Raw genomic sequence first — 21,394 nt, 5'->3', positions numbered from 1 at the left:
TCACGCCAGCTCCGCTCCCCAGGGAACCGCGCCTGCGCGAATCCGAACCCAGCGCCGATTCCCAGAAGCCCGTGGGGCGTCGTCGAAACATCGGGGAGGCCTTTACTTCCGGCCAGGCCTGTGTCGGGTGTCCACAACCACCGGGGGCCGCGCTCAGGAAGAGCCAGAAGCGGCCGGCCCGGAGAGGAGACGACAGACGCTGGGTCGGCCCAGGGAGGGCCGACGCATTGCGGCTTGCGCTTCGCTCAGTTTTGCCTCCGCCCTGGCCGGGACTACGTTTCCCAGAGAGCGTTGCGGTGGCCGCCTACGGCCACTTCCGGCGGCGGTCGGCGGCCGGGGTTCGTGCGGCCGGCCGGGTCGGGGGGCTCGGCGGCCGCAGGGGCGCGGGGAGGGGAGGGGCGGGGCCCGCTGGACGCCGGGCGTGCCCGCGGTGGGTGGGGGCAGCGAGCGCGCGCGCCTCTACGACATGCAGGGAGCGGCGAGCGCGGGGGCCCGCGGGCGGGGGTCCCCGCCCCGCCGAGGCTCTCCCCGCACAAAGCCCGGGTCGGGCCGAGGCCGGACTGCGGGGACCCCGGCCGCCTTCGCCCGCCCTGCTCGGGGAAGGCTGCGCGCGAGGAACGGCCTGTCCTGCAGGGGCCCGCGAGCAGCGGTGACCATGGGGCCGGAGAACCGAGGTGAGGGTGACAGGTGGTCGGGGACGGAGTCACCCCCTCAGAGTGTGGGGAGGCTGAGGTCTGGGGCAGAGGCCTCTCGGGCCCACGTGCTGCTGAATGGGGGTCCCTCGGCTCTGGGGCTGGTATATGGAGGAATCATCCCTCGAAGGTATGGAAGTTTACCCTGAGTCCGAGCATCGAGCAGCGGTGCAGGGAGGGAGGGCGGCCTAGCCGGACACCATTCTAGTCCATGCTCCCGACAGAGGAAACCCCTCTCCCTCCTTGGAAGCCCCTAGGTGGAACGATGGTCGTGTACAGGTCCGTTCCTGCAAAACTGGTCCCATCTGCTCATGCCCGAGAGCATTTCATTCTTCACTTGTTGAAGCGCTTCCCGATGTATGGCTGTAGTTTAAGGCTCTGCAAGAAGGGGCCGATTTCAGGCAGGTGATGAGGAGCGCGGTGTAGACTCCTTCTCCAGCTCCTCTCTCTCCCCCCAGTTATGCCCTCTAGGGCCACTGCCCTTCGGGAGAGGAGGCACAAGCAGGAGGCAGCAGGGGCGAGAACTGAACTGAAAGCCATGTCTCAGGTGAGTTGGCATTTCCACTTTCTTGTCTGAAACGCAGCCGTGCTTTTCAGGACTTAATAATGTTTATTTTCTTTTAAAAGTTTTCCGTTTAAGAGAGCTGTCCTGGGAGCTGTTTCCCATTTCCTTACATTCTGGTGAGTGATGGGCTACAGGGGTAGCCCAGGGCTTCCTTCCCTGCTTCCTCTTCATCCCATTCAGTGTTCATTCTTCATTGGTGAAGTGATTCAGCACTGCGCTGTGCCAATGTTCTGAGACAGACTCTGAGAGGGGACTCTGATGGAGCCAAGAGGTTCTCCTTGGGGCAAGCACCACAGCTGTGTGTGCTATACCTGTTTTATTTGGTATCCACTTGGTGTCTGTCCCTGGAGAAACAGATGGTCAAGCCCAGTCCCTGCTCCCAAGTTGCTCACAGTCTGTTGGTGGAAAGTCATGGAAGCAAGCAAACAAGGTTCTTGAGGGCAGGTGAGAGCTGCCTAGAGGACCTCTTGGCTTCTGGCTGCCTGTGGGGGAAGGGAGGGGCTCTCTCCCCAGAAGGTGATTTTTGAGCCATGTTTTGAAAGGAGAGGGGATCTTTGGCAGGCAGAAGAGGAAAGGGCAGCACCGGTGCAATATGAGAAGCTGTCTTTTTCTTACTCAATTATGTGGCTTCTTAAAATACCATCAAATAGTTTTGTTTGTTTCTGTTTTCTATGCCTCATAAATATGATCACGGGCTCATAAATATGTGGACTAGGTTCCAGTTGTACCACCCAAAGTACTTTTAACCAAATTACCAGTAATCTCACATTACCAGATGCACTGCCCAGTCCTCAGTCTTTTTTGACTATCGTTGGCATTTGAAGCAGCTCAGGGGTTGGCAAACTTTCACTCTAAAAGGTAGATAGTAAATATTTTAGGCTCTACAGGCCATAAGGTCTATGTTGCAGCTGCCCAACTCTGCCTTCTATAACTGAAACAACCATAGACAATAGGTAAATGAATGGGCAGGGTTGTGTTACAATAAAACTTTATTTACAAAAATGGGGGACTGCCAACCCTTGACATAGCTCATCCCTTGCTATCCACAGGGCCCTTTTTTCCCTTGGCCTCTAGGACACAACACTCAACTGGCCTTTTTCCCACCTTCCTGACTTCTCAGTTTTCACTGCTGGTTCCTCCCCTGACCTACAGCTGTCGGTGTGCCTCCAGGTTGTGTTCTTGGCTCTCCTTTCTTGTCTGTGTGCACTTGTTCCCCTGAGGAGGTCAGTTTTTTCTCATCTGTAGAAACTGGCCACAGGAAGGCTTCTTCCAAATTCGCCTTTCCAGCTCGAACCTCTGCTCTGAGTTCCATGCCTGAGTGTCCAACGTGACTTCTCCTTGAGGAATATTGAATATTGAATAGGTAACTCATACCTAACACATTCACATTTGAATTCTAAGGTTCCCCCCAAACTGGCTGCTCCCACAGTTGTCTCTGTTTCAGACCATGGCAGTTTCATGCTGTCAGTTACTAGGCCAGAAACCTTTGCATCATTGTCCCCTCTTTCCCCACTCCTTGTGTTTACCTCATTGCAAATCCTGTCAGTGCCATTTTCACTTTATATTAGGAACTTGTCGATGATCATCACACCCACAGCGACCATCGCTGCTTGTTATCTTACTATTGGCCCCTGGGCTCTGCTTCTGTGACTTCCTGCTTCTACATGTACTCCCTGCAGTCACATCCCAGCACTGCAGCCAGGCAGGGTCTGTTCTAACTGCCATGTCACTCTCTGTTCAGAACCCTCCCAGGGCATCCCCGAATGAAGGACACATCCTTGATGTGCTGACAGCACCCTTACTGACCCTACCTGGCCCTTTGTTTTACCATCCTCCTCCATCACTCACTTTGCTTCCTCAAAAATTGCCTTCTCATTTTCCTGATTGCGCTCTCTGTACTTTCAAAGACTCCCACCCAAATTCTTCACATCTTCTCTGCTTTACTCTTTTTTTTTTTTTTTTAACTCTTAGCACATTTCAGCATACTGTATATCTACTTAATATATCTGTTTTTTTGCTTCAAGTACACCTAACACAGGCATGGATTTGGAACACTCTGATGCCTGATTCAGAAAATATTCGGTAGAAGAATGTGTAAACCTCTCTTATAGCCAGTGTTTTGCTATTTAATAGTATTATGGTAATCATTTTTATACCTGGAAATGTCCTTTATCCCTGATTATTTCCCATGAATACATTCCTAGAAGTTTTTCTTAACTTCGTGGGTTAAAGTTTATTAAATTTATATGAAATCCAAATACTTTATTTTTATTTTATTTTTTTAAAGATTTTTAAAAATTTATTTATTCATGAGAGACAGAGAGAAAGGCAGAGATACAGGCAGAGGGAGATGCAGGCTCCATGCAGGGAGCCCGACGTGGGACTCAATCCTGGGTCTCCAGGATGACGCCCTGGACTGAAGGTAGCACTAAACCACTGAGCCACCTGGACTGCCCTGAAATGAGAATACTTTAAAAGTTGTATTGGATGGAACAATAATAGAGCCTCAAAAGCTAGAATTTTTGGTGTAAAAAAAGTAGACTTTACCAAAAAAAAAATTACTGATTTTTCATTCACGTGCCTTAAAAATTAATTGAATTGGACCAAAAAAACCTTCTTTAAGATATTTTTTCTTACAAAAGACTTTCATTTTTTTTCCTATAGAGTATTAATACTGAGTATCTTTGTGTAAGGATAGACTTGTTTTCTGTTTGCTTTTATAATCTCTCTCATCTTTAAGATTAAGAGTGAGACCACCAGAACAAATTCTTATATTGAGTGTACCATTATGTTTTCTCTCCAGTATAGTGTAACGTTTGGAACCCTTTTGGAAATCTGCACATGTCCATGCTAACAATGGGAATGAGTATAGGACGTGCACATATGAGAGTATTTTGCATACCCTTGAATGAAGCAGGTTGATCTGGACATGAGTTGGAGAAAATTTGTTTTATCTGAAAGTCATGTTGCCTAGTCCATCTTGTTTCATCATCAGTGTGAATGGATATCGGGCGTTATGGCTGCCGTCTGAGTAGAAACTTTTATTTATTTTTTTAAAGATTTTATTCATGAGAGACAGAGAGAGGCAGAGACATAGGCAGAGGGAGAAGCAGGCTCCCTGCAGGGAGCCCAATGCAGGACTCAATCCCAGGACCCGGGGATCATTCTCTGAGCCGAAGGCAGAAGCTCAACCATTGAGCCAACCAGGTGTCCCTGAGTGGAACATTTTAATTGAGATATGATAGGGTCATGGTACAGGTGTGGACTAAGGAGTCAGGCTGCCTGGGTTCAGATGCTAGCTCTAGCATTTGATCACTGTATAATTTAACCTCAAGGCAACTTAAATGGCCACATTTTCTTCATCTGTAAAAATGGGGATGATAATGGTACTGGCTTAATATGGTTCTTAGAAGGATTAATTAAGTTAATGCATGTACAATGTCTAGAAAAACGTAAAGGTTCCTGGCACATAGTGAGATCTCAGTGTTAGCTGTCAGCATCCTCATGTCACTGTCATTTAGAAATTTACAGACCAGCCCTTTAGGTGACACGCAGTAACACAATATATGATGTTGGACAGGAGTTGGCAAACTAGCCTAATCTGGCCTGCCACCTCTTTTTGTATAGCTCATGAGCCACAAATGGTATTAACATTTTTCAGTGATTGAAAAAGAATGAAAAACAATGTGAAAATCACCTAAGTTTATATTTTGGTGCCCATAAATGATATCTTCTTGGAGCATGGCAAACATAGTTTAGCTGTTGTCTGTGGCAGCTTTTATGCTGCAAGAGCGGAGATGAGTCATTGTGACAGAGGCTCTCTGGCCTACAAAGCCTAAAATATTTGTCCTCTGGCCCTTTACAGAGAGACTTTGCTGACCCCTGATGTAGATGTTAAGGGTGTAGACAATGAAGCCAGACTACTGGGTTCAGAATCTTGGCTCTGCAGTTGACTGTGTGATCTTGGGCAAGTTACAGCTCTGTTTTCCTCATCTATAGAATGGGAATGGTGATAGTACCAACTCCCAGGGTCATGGGGGTTGAATAAGCTTCTATGTAAGTATATAGACTTCTGTCTGGAATAACCTAAGTCCTGTGAGCAATAATTGTTACTGTTTAGAGTAAAAGACATTTGCTAGCTCTTTTAGTCTGTCCGGTCTGCTATCACAGACAACCATACACAACTGGAGGCTGGGAAGAACCAAGATTGTGGTGTTGGCAAATTATATGTAGTGACTGATGCAGACCCGCTTCCTGTTTCATAGCTGGCACCCTCTCTCCGTGTCCTCATATGGAAGAAGGGGCTAGGGAGCTCTCAGGGGTCTCTTTTATAAGGACACTAAGACCATTAAAGAGGGTTCGCCCTCATGACTGAAGCACCTCCCAAAAGGCCCTACCTTCAAATGCCATCACACTGGGCGTTAGGATTCAAATGTATAGGTTTTGGGGGTACATAAAGTATTCAGACCATAACACTAACAGAAGTCATTGATTCTTTTTTGATCAGTTGCATTTCTTTTCTTTTCTTTTTTTTTTTTTTTTTTTATAGATTTTTTGTTTATTTGAGAGAGTGCACACAAGTGGGGAAGAGGGGAGGAACAGAGGGAGAAGTAGACTCCAAGGATCCAGACACAGTATGGGACTTGTTCCTGGGATCATGACCTGAGCCAAAGGCAGACACTTAACCAACTGAGCCACCCAGGAGCCCCCAGAGTTACTGATTCTATACATAAAAGGCAGTCTATATAACTGATAAAATGTCTTACCTGGAGGCACATACACCATTAATGCTGGGTCCCTCTGGAACATAGAAGTAGAGATAGAAGGGGACATTCTTATTAAGCAAAAAACCAGGCCCCCCAAAACTCAGTTGCCCAGGTATAAAAAAATATTGGAACTTATACTCTTCTTTGTAGCAAGAGCCTCAAATTCCAGTTTCCCCATCAATGACAAAGTAATAACAAGGGCTAGAAATGTGGGCATCATTTTCTCTTGCACCAACAGACTTCTAACATCATTGTAAAGATGCTGTAATTATATTGTAGATTTTAAAAAGGTATTGTAATTTGCATACAGTATATGTACTGTATACTGTATATAATACTGTATACATTATATATACTGTATATAATGTTTCATTTAGTAAACAATATGTGAAAGATTTTTGAATGTCTGAAAAAAATAAGTGTAAGACTCGCCAGGCAAGGAGCATGTATTTAAAACTATAGGGCTAGGGCAGCCCCGGTGGTGCAGCGGTTTAGCGCCACCTGCAGCCCAGGGCGTGATCCTGGAGACCCGGGATCGAGTCCTACGTTGGGCTCCCTGTGTGGAGCCTGCTTCTCCCTCTGCCTGTGTCTCTGCCTCTGTCTCTCTGTGTCTCTATGAATAAATAAAATAAAATAAATAAAATCTTTAAAAAAAAAAGAAGAAGAAGAAATATAGGGCTGGAATCTGTGAAAAGCCGGCTTTTAGAATCAGGTCAGAATAAAAGCATAGAAGTAGCATGTGTCTGAACATCTATATCTTTGGAAATATTTGCATTGAAATGTTTTTTTTGGGGGGCCTGGGCCCAGTCAGAAGAGCATGCAACTCTTGATTTTGGGTTTGTGGGTTTAAGGCCCACACTGGGTGTAGAGATTACTTAAATAAATATTAAAAAAAGAAGAAATGTTTGTGTGTGTTTTTTTAAGCCACTTTATGGAGGTATGATTGACATGTAGGAAGCTGCATGTTTTTAATGTGTATAACTCAGTGAGTTTGAGGATGGGTATATACTGGTAAAACCATCACTAACATCAAGGCCATAAACTTATCATCTTCCAAATGTTCCTCCTACTCTTATTATTATTTTTTCTTAGCAAGAACACTTAACATAAGATCTACCTTCTTAAAAAAAAAATCTACCCTCTTAGTAAATTTTAAGGAAATAACAGAATATTGTTAGCTATAGGCATAATGTTATACATTACATCTCCAAAACTAGTCATCCTTCATAACTGAAACTTTGTTCCCTTTGCCCATCACCTCCACATTTCCTTCTTACCCAGCCCCTGGCAACTGCCATTCTACCCTCTGCTTCTGTAAGTTGGACTATTTCAGCTTTCACATATAAGCAAGATCATGCAATGTTTGTTTTTCTGTGTCTGGCTTATTTCATTTATCATCTGCATTGAAACGGTTGAGTTTCAGGATGCTTGAAGATTTCCACTGAGTCTTGCACAGTGAATTTGAAGGCATTTAACTGCTGGTACAGATGAATATAAACAACCCAGGGAACCAGAGCTGAACCTTCACAGCAAAATGAGCACTCCTGCTACTTATTCGGCCAGCAGATCAGTTCCTTTGCTCTCATGACCAGATGCTCCAAGTTGACAGCATTACTGAGAGCAGCCAGCACCATCTGAGACTTGCTTGTTCAGGTCAACATACGAGCATGTTCTTGGCTCACGGCTTACAATATGCAGTTCTTGGCTGTTTCCTGCAAGTATTACCAGCAGTTTTCTATGACCTGGCACCTTTCAGTCTCCCATTTAGGAGATTTATGCTATCAAAAGTTTACTGTCTGCACAAATCAAAGATATCACTTATAAAACCCTTTTGACTTGTCTTTACATGGTTTGGTTGAAAATACTTTCAGAATTGGTGCAGGCTAAAGAGCATGTGATAGCATATCCCCTCACAGGGACTTTTGTTGCCACTAGGATTTTAAAATCCTAGGGCTGCTGGTCATTTAAATCTAGAATTATGTGGAGCTGAAAACAGGAAAGTTGGGTTGTTGGTCAGCAGTGTGGTAGCCAACATTTATTTAGAACTTTTGTGGAACCTGTGCCAGTCCCTAGTGCTGTGCCCGTGTTATGTTTGATCCATGATTTGTGAGATTTTGTTGATTTTTTTCCATTTTGCAGATGGGGAGGTGAGACAGGTTAAGTGAGTAGGTGAGATTGCAGAGCTAGTGTGTGCTACAGTCTGCATTCAGGTTTTGGGCTCTGCTGCTTATTGATTTCACTATTTACTTTTTTTTTTAAAGATTTTATTTATTTATCCATGAGAGACACAGAGAGGCAGAGACATAGGCAGAGGGAGAAGCAGGCTCCCTGCGGGGGGCCTGATGCAGGACTTGATCCCAGGACCCTAGGATGATGACCTGAGCCAAAGGCAGATGCTCAACCATTGAGCCACCCAGGGGCCTCTCACTATATACTTTTAAAATCCTAGGGCTGCTGGTCATTTAAATCTAGAGGGCAGCCACTCATAGGATTCCCAGGGTGAGAGTTTGAATTAAGTAAATATTTAAAATACATTGGAATGTATCAGAATTACACACTGAAATCCTAAAAATATGCTACATAAAAATTGGCCAGGAGAGGACGAGATGAGCTGCATGCTCACCATCACACATGGGTTCATGGTACCTTTCGACACTTCTGCTTCTCTGAGATGGCACCTTGATTCTTGAAAGTGTTCTGTAGTGTTTTTCCTTTTTTTTTTTTTGTAGTGTTTTTCTTAAACATCTTTATGTCAGAAAAAAGAGGATTTTGTTTAGTGTATTTTTTTTTCTTATTAACACGAATGCTCAACATCTAGTGAACACTGAAAGTGAAATAGAAATCCCTAGAACCTGCTTTGAGGGTTAGTCTTCTCTGCCTTTTGAGGCTCATCTTCACATTGATTTCCACATTCTTGTGCTGATCCAGGCCACTCGTGTGTCGTCATGTTGAAAAATGCTCTTATATGTTGTGCCTGGAGCAGTTGAGCCTCCATTATTTATGGTCTGAATTGCTGTGTGTACACCTGCACAAAATTGCCAGCTCTCTGAGGGCAGGGGCTGTTTGTGTATTTTTCTCTCTTTAGATATTATTCCTTATACATATAGTCTCTCACTCAAACTGAGGAGAAAAGTAGTCCTGAGACCCCTATCTGAGTCTGCTCAGGCTGCTGTAACAACACACCGTGGATGGGGATCTTGAACAACATTTATCTTCCCAGTCTGTTCTGGAGGCTGGGGGTTGGAGATCACAGTGCTGGCAGGCTTGGTTTTCCCTGAGGCTTCTCTTCGACTTGCGGATGGTCACCCTGTCACCATGTCTTTGCACATGCTTTTCTCTGTGTGGTAGCATCCCTGGTGTCTCTTCCTCTTACTATAAGGACGCCAGTAACATTGGATTAGGGTCCAACCACAGGACTTCATTTAACTTTTAATCGCCTCTTTTAAGGTTCCACTGCCAAATGAATCATATTCTGAGTTTCTGGGTGTTAGACTTCAGTGTATGAGTTTGGGGAACACAGTTGAGTCCATAACAACCACCTCCCCACCCCCATTGATGGGGCATGAGCACTGATTAAACAAGAGTGTGGTTTTGTCCTTTCAGAGCTTGGTGACATTTGGGGATGTGGCCGTCAATTTCTCCCAAGAGGAGTGGGAGTGGCTGAACTCTGCTCAGAGGAATCTGTACAGGAGTGTGATGTTGGAGAACTACAGGAACCTGGTTTCACTAGGTGAGGATGTTCCCTGCTCATTCTCCAACCTGCCCTGGTGGCTTCTGTAACTCGGAGCCCTTTACTCCTTCAGCACCATGCCCTGCCCTGCACTCTTTCATCAGGCCAGGGAGCCAGCATCTTCAGTCTGCACAGACCCACAGCATGACCACCTCCTCCCTCTTCTTGTGTACTTAGGACTTTGCGTTTCCAAGCCCGACATGATCTCCTCATTGGAACAGAGGAAGGAGCCCTGGATGGTGAAGAGAAAGTTGACAAGAGGCCGGTGCCCAGGTGAGCGTGGGAGGCCTGGCTGGGGTGAAGGCCCTGTGGGTCACGGCTCAGGACCCCAGGCATATGGGATCAGCAGACTTCCTGAGCCTCCAGGCCTGAAGGGAGAATTGAGGGCTCTTGAGCCAGGCTGCCCAAGATGTTCATCCTACCTGATCTCTCCACCTCTGCTCCCCTCCCTCTGAACATGACTTCTTTCCTCTGCTCTGGATTCCATTTTTCCTAGCTCCTTCTTAGACCCTTTGTCATGCAAGCTTACATTCCTGTACTTTAAAAAATCCTTGGCTGATTCCATTGTCTTTATTATCTTATTTCTCTTTGATTAAATGACTGTTCTGTGTATAGACGTCTTTCACTGACTTTTATTGTGACTTTTGAGTAAGGCCGTCGTGCTGATTGGTGGATGAGTGTAAGCTATTGAAGAATTAACCCTGTCTCTGGGGAAATAGGACATATCCGTACATAGCTTATGTGAAGTAGAAACTGCTGTCCTATGTATGGTGAGTATAAATAGGGACCTAAGAGGAAGAAGAAAAATCACTCCCAGTTTCAAGCCAGAGAAACAAGAATGAGAGTAGAGTCTTTAGCAGAAATGTTAGAATGACAAGAAAGAGATCAGCTGGGTCTGGGCGGGGCCGTCATTGATTTGGGCAGGTGGGCCTCCCAGTGCAGACAGGACCGGACAGGACAGTGGAGTGACTGGCTCTCAGAAGGAAAGAACACTGATTCTGATTTGACAGAGAAATCTTACAGATCTTGTGATGATATTTCTATCACTTGGGAATACAGTGGTTTCAACTACAGCATTATCTGTGGAACAACAAATTGACCAAGTAAGACAAGGGGTCAGAATTACAGACTTCTCTCAGGGGTTACTACAAGAGGAAATGGCAACGATTTCTAAAGAATTGAGAATCTTGTAAAACCTCTTTGTTTAAATCATACAAGGGAAGACTTTGTATTGACAGAACTGGACAGGCTGCTCAAAGATACCACTTCTGGCAAGATTCATGGGTTGTTAAAGGGTACAGGAGAACTAGCAGGGTGTATCTGTGAAACCTTTCCATTTCACATATTAGATCACATTCTCTGAATGAGTTTAATAAAACAAAATAGCTTTTTTCTTCTGGCAGTCCTTTGTCTCTTGTGGAGATTCTAGTTGATTATTGAAGACTTGCACTTTTCAGGCTGGGATTTGAACTTTTGTTAGTTAACATTGTAATAAAAGAGGCACTCTTAAAAAGAGAAAATAATTTTTTCTGAAAAACTGGAGAAAGATTCAAAGTGAATTTTACTTAATAATGTTGAGATAAGGATCATATAGCAGTTTTCTTCCTTAGCCTCCCCTCTCTTTTTGTTAGCCACATTTTATCTTAGATTTAGGTAATAAAGCTCATGTTGTATCCTTTAGGATGAAAGCTACACAAATATGGGAATATATGGTTGGTTAGTCATATAAAAAAAGCTTTTGATATGATATGTTTCTTTGAGAACTTTAATTTCTCTGATTATGTTTTGGAAGTTTTCTTTATACTGATACATAACGGAGAAAGCTTGCTTTTTTCCTATCTTTCAGATTTGAAGGCTGTGCTGGAGACCAAGGAGTTACCTGCAAAGAAGGACATCTCTAAAGAAACGTTATCCCAGGCAGTGATAGTGGAGAGACTCACAAATTACAGCCTGGAATGCTCCATATTGGAGGAACATTGGGATTATGGTGCTCTGTTTGAGAGGCAGCCGGTAAGTCAGGAGATCAGTTCTAGTCAAGACACAGTATCCTTCCAAAAGAAACCTGTCTTGAGGGGAGATATCATGACCACAGTGAGTTTGGGAGAAGGTTTCCTTTGAATACAGTGCTTCTGTAGACAGAGTATCCTGCCAGAAGGAAGAGTGTGCAGTCATGATGCCCACTAGAAGAGGGGCTGCAATTCAGTTGTAATGAGTCACAAACAAGTCTGTCTTAATCAAAAACACTCAACATGTGATGACATGAGAAGGCTTTGAGCAGGACCTCAGCCCTGCTCTGTCATCAAAGCTTACATTATGAGAGGGACACCTGGCAGACTTGAGTCTTGAAGGTGGGGAAAGCCTCAGTCAGCATTAGGAGATTCATACTGTAAGTTTGTTCTCCTCTGCAAAATTACAAATTCTTTTTTTCCCCCCCAAACATAGACATTATGCCTAGACCTGGTCATTATGTGACCTGCGTTGCTCAGAACCTGAGTGAGAATTCTTGCATAGGTTGCGTCTTTCACACCCTTCCCCACAGCCTCTGCAGGTTTGTGGGCACATTTGACCAAAAAGTGTGTTGTACCATTTCAGGGCTTAGTGACTATCACAAATATGGCCGTAGACTTCTCCCAGCAGCTGGACCCTGCTCAGAAGAGTTTCTGTAAGAATGTGATATGGGAGAACCGTAGTGACCTGGGGTCAGTAGGTAAGGATGTCCCTCTCCTAAATCTGAACCTGTCTTCAGCAACTGCCACTTTCATTTCTCAGGGGTTTTATTTATTTATTTATTTATTTATTTGAGAATGAGAGAGAGGGCAGCCCAGGTGGCTCAGCGGTTTAGCGCCTCCTTTGGCCCAGGTCATGATCCTAGAGACTCAGGATCGAGTCCCATGTCAGGCTCCCTGCATGGAGCCTGCTTCTCCCTCTGCCTGTGTCTCTGCCCCCGCCACCCCTCTCCCTTTCTCTCTCTCTCTCTCTCTCTCTTTCTCTGTCTTTCTCTCTGTGTCTTTCATGAAGAAATAAATAAAATCTTAAAAAAAAAGAAAAAAGAATGAGAGAGAGCATAAATGGGGGAAGGGGCAGAGGTAGAGGGAGAAGTAGGCTCTCCACTGAGCAGGGAGCCTGATATGGGACTTGACCCCAGGACCCTGAGATCGTGACCTGAGCTGAAAGCAGGCACTTAATTGACTGAGCCACCCAGGTGCCTTTATTCAAATGTCAGTTTTGAATTTAGAGGTGGAGGAGGGGTCTTCTGAAGTTTTGAGCTGAATTTTTGTTGTGATTCCTAAGATGAGAATTTGACATTTGTAGAGTTGAAAGTTGGTATGTTCATTATGCTTGAAGCATCATTTTTAATGTCTTTCAGATACTGCTCACTTTTCTTTCTGCTTCTTCCTGTAATAAAACACTTTTCTATCAAAACCACAGAACTGGTTCTTGATTAAGAATGTCCAGTGTATGACAGAACCCCATATCTGCCCATATGCAGGACCCTGTGTCTCTAAGCCAGATTTGGTCTCTCTGCTGGAGCACGGGAAAGAGCCCTGGATGGTGGAAAGAGAGCTGACAAGGAGCCTGTTCTCAGGTGAGTGCAGCAGGCCTGGATGGAAGTGCCACTGCAGGTTAGAGCAGAACTTTCGCCAAAGAGGCTGAGTCCTCACTAACGTATAGGAGAAGATGCACAGGACTTCACAAAGTCCTCCAGGTCTAGAGAGAAAATAGAGGTCTCAGATTTCAAAATTATTCTCTTTCCTCCTTTGCTACCTTCTCTTGAGTGATTGCTCATTCCCTGTAACGTTTCTCCTTTGGCCACTCATATTTGCTCAGCTCCTTACACGATTCTGTCCTGACCCCATGTACTTTTGAGCTATTTTTCGTGATCACATGGCCCACTCATTTCATTCTGCATCCATTCCTGTAAGAACCATGAATGGAAAGTTATTTGAGGGAGCCATTGTGCTTGGCATCGGCAGGTACTTGGAGAAAAAGGGAATTTACACATATGTTGTGATTGTAAATGGTCACTCCAGTGGAAAGGATGAAACATGTTTATGGATGAACTGGATGAAGTAGAGTTTGCAGAATTTCCAATAGGGCATTGCAGAGACAAAGGAGAGGATTAATTTCCAGTAGCTTCCTTGTTTGAGTCAGGGTGGATAGAAGTTGCATTGCAAGAAGATAGAAGTGGAAGGTCTCTTCTTTTTTTGAGGCGGGGAGTTCTTTTTTTTTTTTTTTTTTAATTTTTTTTTTTTATTTATTTATGATAGTCACAGAGAGAGAGAGAGAGAGGCAGAGACACAGACAGAGGGAGAAGCAGGCTCCATGCACCGGGAGCCTGATGTGGGATTCGATCCCGGGTCTCCAGGATCGCGCCCTGGGCCAAAGGCAGGCGCCAAACTGCTGCGCCACCCAGGGATCCCGAGGCGGGGAGTTCTATTCCTCTTTTGATACATAAGGGAAAGAAGAATTTCTTTAGAAAACAATGGTTTATAGAAAATGTAATCCTATCACCTATTTGGAAGCAGAATGTGAAACCATGACTGATAATCCCAATATGTTAACAGAGCAAGTGTAGACTTCTTCAAGTTGTGAAAAAACACATATTTTTTCATGTAATTGGAATTATAGTGTGTATTCCCACATGCACAGAGATGTTTTTTCACATGCATTCTGTGCCCTATATCTCATTGCTCAATTAGGATGCTTCACATTTTTTGGTATTAAAAATATACTTGCAACAGGTATCTTTATGTACATGAAAACCACTATTTTGGGATTGTTATATCCCTGGATGTGAACATCTGTTAGGCTCTGAAAGTTTTGTTTGCTTTCAGCAACTGCTGCAGTGATTAGATGACTTAATGTATAGGATTAATTGTATCTTCCTAGCAGTGGGTATTTTGATGAAAATAGTTGCTTATTTTTTGGTGAAAGATTATGCCCTAAAGTTATTTTTTTTTTATTATGAAAGAGATTGAATACTGTTTCTACATGTTTATCCTCTTTATCTTTTTGTAAAATATATCTCATATATTCATTTCTCTATTTGTGTGTTAAAAGCTTTCTTAACTGTTCCAGTGATTTTTTTGTTTTTAAATATCAACATACTTTCTCACATATGGTAATAGGAGTTTCTGTTTAATTAGACCTTTTTAGGGATCCCTGGGTGGTGCAGTGGTTTGGCGCCTGCCTTTGGCCCAGGGCGTGATCCTGGAGACCCAGGATTGAGTCCCATGTCGGGCTCCCGGTGCATGGAGCCTGCTTCTCCCTCTGCCTGTGTCTCTGCTTCTCTCTCTCTCTGTGACTATCATAAATAAATAAAAATTAAAAAAAATTAGACCTTTTTAAATTGTGATGTGTAAAGATTTTAACATTTTTATGTGAACAATACCTATTTCTAGACATCTTTACCAATAGTGAGTATTTTTTTTTCAATTTTTGCCAAGCTCTTGGGTGAAAAGGGGTGTTTAATTTGCATTTCCTGCAGTACTTATAATTTTGAGAAATAGTGCACTTTAAATCCATTTAGAGTTCATATTCTGTTAATGGTGTCAATATACTTATCACCCACATTTCCTTTGGATCATATTTCCTTGCCTTTATATTGTATGAATATAAATCCTATCTGAAAAATGTGATACATTTTGTTCCCACTTTCATGTAGCCTGTAAGTTTGCACATGGCTGTTTCTTTGCACTATAAGGTGTAGTTTAAGTTGGGTGGTATCTTTATAGAAGCCTTTACTTTGTTGACCTTTTGTTTCACTTACAGTTTTTTCTTTTTATTAATAGAGGCATCATTCCCATTTGTATCACTTCACAAATTTGGTCTTGTTTCCATTACTTATTTAATTCTTTCTTACTCTCTTCCTGTCCATGAACACAGGATGTCTTTCCATTTATTTATATCTTCTTAATTTCATTCAGCAGTGTTTTGTAGTTTTCAGTGTACAATGTCGTACCTCCTTAGGTAAATTTATTCTTAAGTAATTTATTCTTTTAATGTTATCCCTCATAGAATTGTTTTCATAATTTCCTTTTCAGATTGTTCATTTCTAGGGTATAGAACCAAAACTGATTTTTGTGTGTTGTGATCTTGTGTCTTGTAATTTTGATGAATTGATTTATTAGCTCTAGTACTTTTCTTGTGGATTCTCTGGGGTTTTCTATATAAAAAACATGGGATCATGTTATCTGCAAATAACAGTTTACTTCTTCCTTTCTAACTTGAATGTCTTTTATTTCTGTTTCTGATTGCTCTGGCTAGAACCTCTAGTACAGTGTTGAGTAGAAGTTGAAAAAGCAGGCATCCTTGTCTTATTACTAATCTAAGAAGGAAAACTAAGTGTTTAGATTTCGTGAGAAAAAACTATTTTCCCTTTTTTTAAGATCATCTTTTTGATAACTTTTGATTCTCTGCATCATCTCACCAAAACCACTTTCATCTGTATGTATTTATTGAGATTAACTACACATGCACAAATTTTTGGTGCATGCTAAGTGATTTAGCAGGAGGACTTTAGGCATGTACACTCTTCCCTGTAAGCATTAGAATCTGAGATAAGACACATGCTTGCTCAGTAGTGTGTATGATGTGATTAAATATAATGGCAGCACTCACTATTTTTAGAAAAACAGTTTTGAACTAAGACAGTAAATGGCAGGTCCTATTCATTAATATATGGCCAGAGATGTGAAGAATTAATAAAAGACCAAAAAAGTGTCAGGCCTATGAAAGCATGCAGGTAAATGTAAAAATGATATTATGTTGCTAAATGTATCAGTTGGTAATGTAGGTTTTTGTTGAAATTAAATAAGATGTGGTTAGCAGAAACCTTATTTTCTCATTTGAGGGGAAAGACCAGCTTTCAGATAATCCTAATAAATGCTAATGAGTACTTTGTCTTTTTTTGTGCTTTGGTGTGCTTCTTGGAACAGCTTTCATGATGTGATGACTGCTCTGGCATTGAAGCAAGACAGAGTGGGAGAGAGATTAAAGGCAATGAATGTCAGAATTTCTAGGTGGTGTGATTGCAGAAAAATTTCCCAGTTCCTTTCTTCTAATATGTAACTGATTCCACATGTATTTAATTCTTTTCTGCTCACCTCTTGTAGGCTCCTATATAAATTATGCTGGAGCTTGCTTACATACATTGTATACTGCATATTTACATGTTTTAGAGGCACATAGTTTATGTAGCTTAATTAGGGTTTATTTCACCAATTAATGAATTCATTCATAGTTTTCAAAAACTCATAGCAAATTCTTTTTTTTCTAGCACACAATAAAGAAATACTTGTTTTCTTGTTATCTTTCAGGCCAACAGTCTATACATGAGACCCAGGAATTATTTCCAAAGCAAGATACATTTGCTGAAGTAACAGATAGAACTTCAAACACTAATTTGGAGTGTTCCACTTTCAGAAAAAATTGGGATTCTGAGAGTGTGTTTGAAAGAAAGCTGGTAGGTCAGGAGACACAATTCAGGCAAGAGGCAATCACTCATAATAAAAGCCTCTCTAAGGAAAGAGAACGTAATTTTAATAAATCTGGAAGATGGTTTCATTTGGACATTTCCCAAGAGAGAGTTCATAATCGTGATTCAGTTAAAAATTTCCCCCAAAATTCAGTGGTAATAAAACATACGGGAATTTATGCGGGAAAAAAACTTTTCAAATGTAATGAATGTAAGAAAACTTTTACCCAGAGTTCATCCCTTACTGTTCATCAGAGAATTCATACTGGAGAGAAACCCTATAAATGTAATGAATGTGGAAAGGCCTTCAGTGATGGCTCATCCTTTGCTAGACATCAAAGATGTCACACTGGCAAGAAGCCTTATGAATGTATTGAATGTGGGAAAGCTTTCATACAGAACACATCTCTTATTCGTCACTGGAGATATTACCACACTGGAGAGAAACCCTTTGATTGCATCGACTGTGGAAAAGCCTTTAGTGATCACATAGGACTTAATCAACATAGGAGAATTCATACTGGAGAGAAACCCTACAAATGTGATGTATGTGACAAATCCTTTAGATATGGCTCATCTCTTACTGTACATCAAAGGATTCATACTGGAGAAAAACCATATGAATGTGATGTTTGCAGAAAAGCCTTCAGTCATCATGCATCACTCACTCAACATCAAAGAGTGCATTCTGGAGAAAAGCCTTTTAAATGTAAAGAATGTGGGAAAGCTTTTAGGCAGAATATACACCTTGCTAGTCATTTGAGGATTCATACTGGAGAGAAACCCTTTGAATGTGGGGAATGTGGTAAATCCTTCAGCATAAGTTCACAGCTGGCTACTCATCAGAGAATTCATACTGGAGAGAAGCCCTATGAATGTAAAATTTGTAGTAAAGCATTCACCCAGAAGGCTCACCTTGCCCAGCATCAGAAAACACATACAGGAGAGAAACCATATGAGTGTAAGGAATGTGGTAAAGCCTTTAGCCAAACCACACACCTTATTCAGCATCAGAGGGTTCATACTGGAGAGAAACCCTATAAATGTGTTGAATGTGGGAAGGCCTTTGGTGATAACTCATCCTGTACTCAACATCAGAGGCTTCACACTGGCCAAAGACCTTATGAATGTATTGAATGTGGGAAGGCATTCAAGACAAAGTCATCACTTATTTGTCATCGCAGAAGTCATACTGGAGAGAAACCTTATGAATGTAGTGCATGTGGCAAAGCCTTTAGCCATCGTCAGTCCCTTAGTGTACATCAGAGAATTCATTCTGGAAAGAAACCATATGAATGCAAAGAATGTAGGAAAACCTTCATCCAAATTGGACACCTCAATCAACATAAAAGAGTCCACACTGGAGAGAGATCCTATAACTATAAGAAAAGTAGAAAAGTCTTCCGGCAGACTGCACACCTTGCTCATCAGAGAATTCATAGTGGAGAGTCAGCAGCACACCCCTCTTTGCCTTCCACGTCAAATCCTGTGGATCTGCTTCCCAGATTTCTCTGGGGTCCGTCCTCCCTCCCATCAGCATAGTCTCAGCATTGTTGTTTCACCTGGACAACTCCATTAGTTTAAAAACTGTTCCCTCTGTTTGGTTTAGTTTTGTTGTCCTTGAGTTTGGTCTTCCCATTGCAGATTTTTTTCTTAAGTGTAACTATAGTTCATTCACTTCTTATGTAAAAACTTGTGTTGAGATCCTTTAAATTGGTTAATACATAACATGTGCTTATTCATTAGCACAGTGCCTGGTGCAGATCAAATATTGAGTAAAACATTATTTTGGGACATTAAGGGTTATCACAGTCATCTCTTGAATAAAAATGATGCATAGAAGGAGGCCAGGAGAAACCAGTTTAGATCAGGAACAGAAGTTTCAAAGTAGTCAATGAGGTTTTGCCAATGGTGGTTTAAAATTTGATTTCATCACGTTGAGTTTGAATTGTGGCTTTCCATCTCATCTGCATAAATGTAAGGTGATGTGACTTTATTGGTGAGAGAATTCAGCTTTCCTGTATGTCTAACATCAGTCTTAGAAAGTATGTGGAGAACATGGATGAGTAGGCCTCTTGGAACAAAAGAACTGAAATGATCAGAAAAAAATGCAAGATTTATTTGCCTAAAGTTAAAACTATGACATGTTACTAAAAAATTAGAAAATTTGGAAAGATTTGATTTAAAATCACTTGGGCTTATGAATCAATTCTATTAAACTTTTAAGGAACTGTCAACCTTAAAGTAAACCAGTCCAAATTGACCAAAGTCTCTAGTTTTGTATGGCCCATGATCTAAATTAAAAAAAAAAAAAAAAGGTTTTAAATGATTGAACAAGTGAAAAGAATATTTTGTGACAACATAAGAATTATATTAAGTTTAAATGTCAGTGTCTGCAAAGAAAGTTTTATTGGCATACAACCACACTCATTTGTTTACAGTTTTCTGTGGCTGCTTTCACACCACAGTGGCAGAGCTGAGGAGCCACAACAGAGCCAATATGGCCTGCAGTGCCTCAAATATTTATTCTATCCTTTTACAGAAGTTTGCCAACCCCTGCTCTGGTACAGAGGAGAGTATACAAAAGGTTCTAATTATTTCTAAGAGTGTAATACAACTCCCACTTCAAAAACAAGACAAAATTCTAAGGCAACTTATGAATAGAGTTGAAAAGGAATTATTAAACTATTGAAATACAAAAATATGTCAATAGAGGAGAAGTACTTTTTCTAGATGAAATACTCAATACTGTTAAAATGTTTGTAAATTGTCATTCACAACAGAGTCCTAGTAGGATATATTTACTTTGACAGTTTCAGTGGAAACAACACAAGGAAAGATAATTTGACAAGCATAGCAGGACATTTTTGAAATAGGTTCCTCTGCATTTCAGATTTTGCTATATCATAAGGCTGGTTTTTCATTAGTGGGGAAATATGTTGACAGTTGGTAATCCACCCTCTTTCAAAAAAACACACATACCTTATAGAGAAATATGCAATTGTATTTAACATTTCTAATTATGAAATGATATGTAAGAAGCAAACAGAAAGGAGGAAGGCTTTACTAAATAGGACATGGGGTCCTAGAAGACCTGGGCAAGAGAATAAGTTGGCCTGTACAAAGAATAAAAAGGTAAGCATGGTGGAAGGCACCAAAAAGATGTAAAAGACAATTGACAAATAATACAAGTCATATGAAAAATATGTCATGTAGGAACAAAGTGCCATTACACCTACAAAACAGTGGGAAAAAATTGGTGATGTATACCAAATAGGTATGTTGGTTGAAGAATTCAAATGATTAAACAAAGTCTGTAAATTTCTTAGCCTCACTAATCAGAAAATAACTAAAACAAGCTTTCCTGGCTTTCAGATGGATTAAAATCTAAAATTTAGATAATGTCCAGTACTGGCATCAGCACGAAGACAGATACCTGATCATTAGTAGTGTAAAATTGTCTTTTTGGATGGCAACATAGTATGACCTATCAACATTATAAATATGCATTCCTTTTGAAATAGTAATTCTAGATCTAGGAATTTTGTCCCAGTGGAAGAAATTTCTGTAAATAATGTTTATTGCAAAATTGTAATTATGATAAAATAAGATTTCACTGTCCTGCCAAGCAGGTTCATTAAATTGTGATTATTCAATACTGTATTGTCTGGTTAGTAGAAAGAGGTTAAATCCTATGTATGCTTCTATGGAGAATTGTCTGTCCACAATATATTAAATGAGATATGTGCAACTTGCAAAACCTAAAGTGTAAAATCATGTCATAGCATCAAAATTAATATTGAATATATATATGTGTGTGCGTGTATCTATGTGCATATTTTTTTCAGTATATATGGTGAAATCTAGTTTTGTCTTTGACACACACACTTATCCTAGCTCTTTGTTGGCACTTGACTTTCTTCATTCTGTAATAATCTACAGTCACACATGGATCCAATTAAGCCAAACAGATTTTTCATTCTTTTTATTTTGGTTGGAGACACAGGGACAGGAGCGGGGCCAATCAATATTCAGCCATATATGTGGCACAATGGATGTTTTCTTTTCATTGTGATTGGTTGGGGCCCTCTTGTAACCAACTGTTAAGAGCATGAAGTATCACTCCTAGGCTGAAGTATTGCAGTTGAGTTGAGGTAGTTGAGT

General features: G+C 41.5%; 1 protein-coding gene across 5 annotated transcripts in view; it reads left to right on the top strand.

Annotated features, from left to right (window-relative positions):
* LOC119875988 (zinc finger protein 28 homolog) overlaps positions 1-21,056 on the top strand; it is a 45,411-nt gene extending 24,355 nt beyond the window's left edge. The window contains exons 1-8 of one of the 5 annotated variants that reach the window (XM_038527602.1): positions 42-338; positions 1,151-1,239; positions 9,627-9,753; positions 9,931-10,026; positions 11,600-11,763; positions 12,346-12,460; positions 13,244-13,339; positions 17,073-21,056. In XM_038527602.1, coding sequence (XP_038383530.1) covers positions 1,153-1,239; positions 9,627-9,753; positions 9,931-10,026; positions 11,600-11,763; positions 12,346-12,460; positions 13,244-13,339; positions 17,073-18,772 — 2,385 coding nt within the window. In that variant the 5' untranslated portion in view covers positions 42-338; positions 1,151-1,152 and the 3' untranslated portion in view covers positions 18,773-21,056. Of the gene's footprint in view, positions 1-41; positions 339-466; positions 675-720; positions 1,240-1,319; positions 1,374-9,626; positions 9,754-9,930; positions 10,027-11,599; positions 11,764-12,345; positions 12,461-13,243; positions 13,340-17,072 lie in introns of those variants that run through there. The other 4 variants (XM_038527601.1, XM_038527610.1, XM_038527611.1 and 1 more) reach the window with 4 other exon arrangements.
* Positions 21,057-21,394: the final 338 nt, after the last annotated feature.

Source organism: Canis lupus, chromosome 1, assembly GCF_011100685.1.
Source record: "Canis lupus familiaris isolate Mischka breed German Shepherd chromosome 1, alternate assembly UU_Cfam_GSD_1.0, whole genome shotgun sequence".
NCBI classification, from domain to species: domain Eukaryota; kingdom Metazoa; phylum Chordata; class Mammalia; order Carnivora; family Canidae; genus Canis; species Canis lupus.
This window is presented reverse-complemented; position numbering and strand designations above follow the sequence as displayed.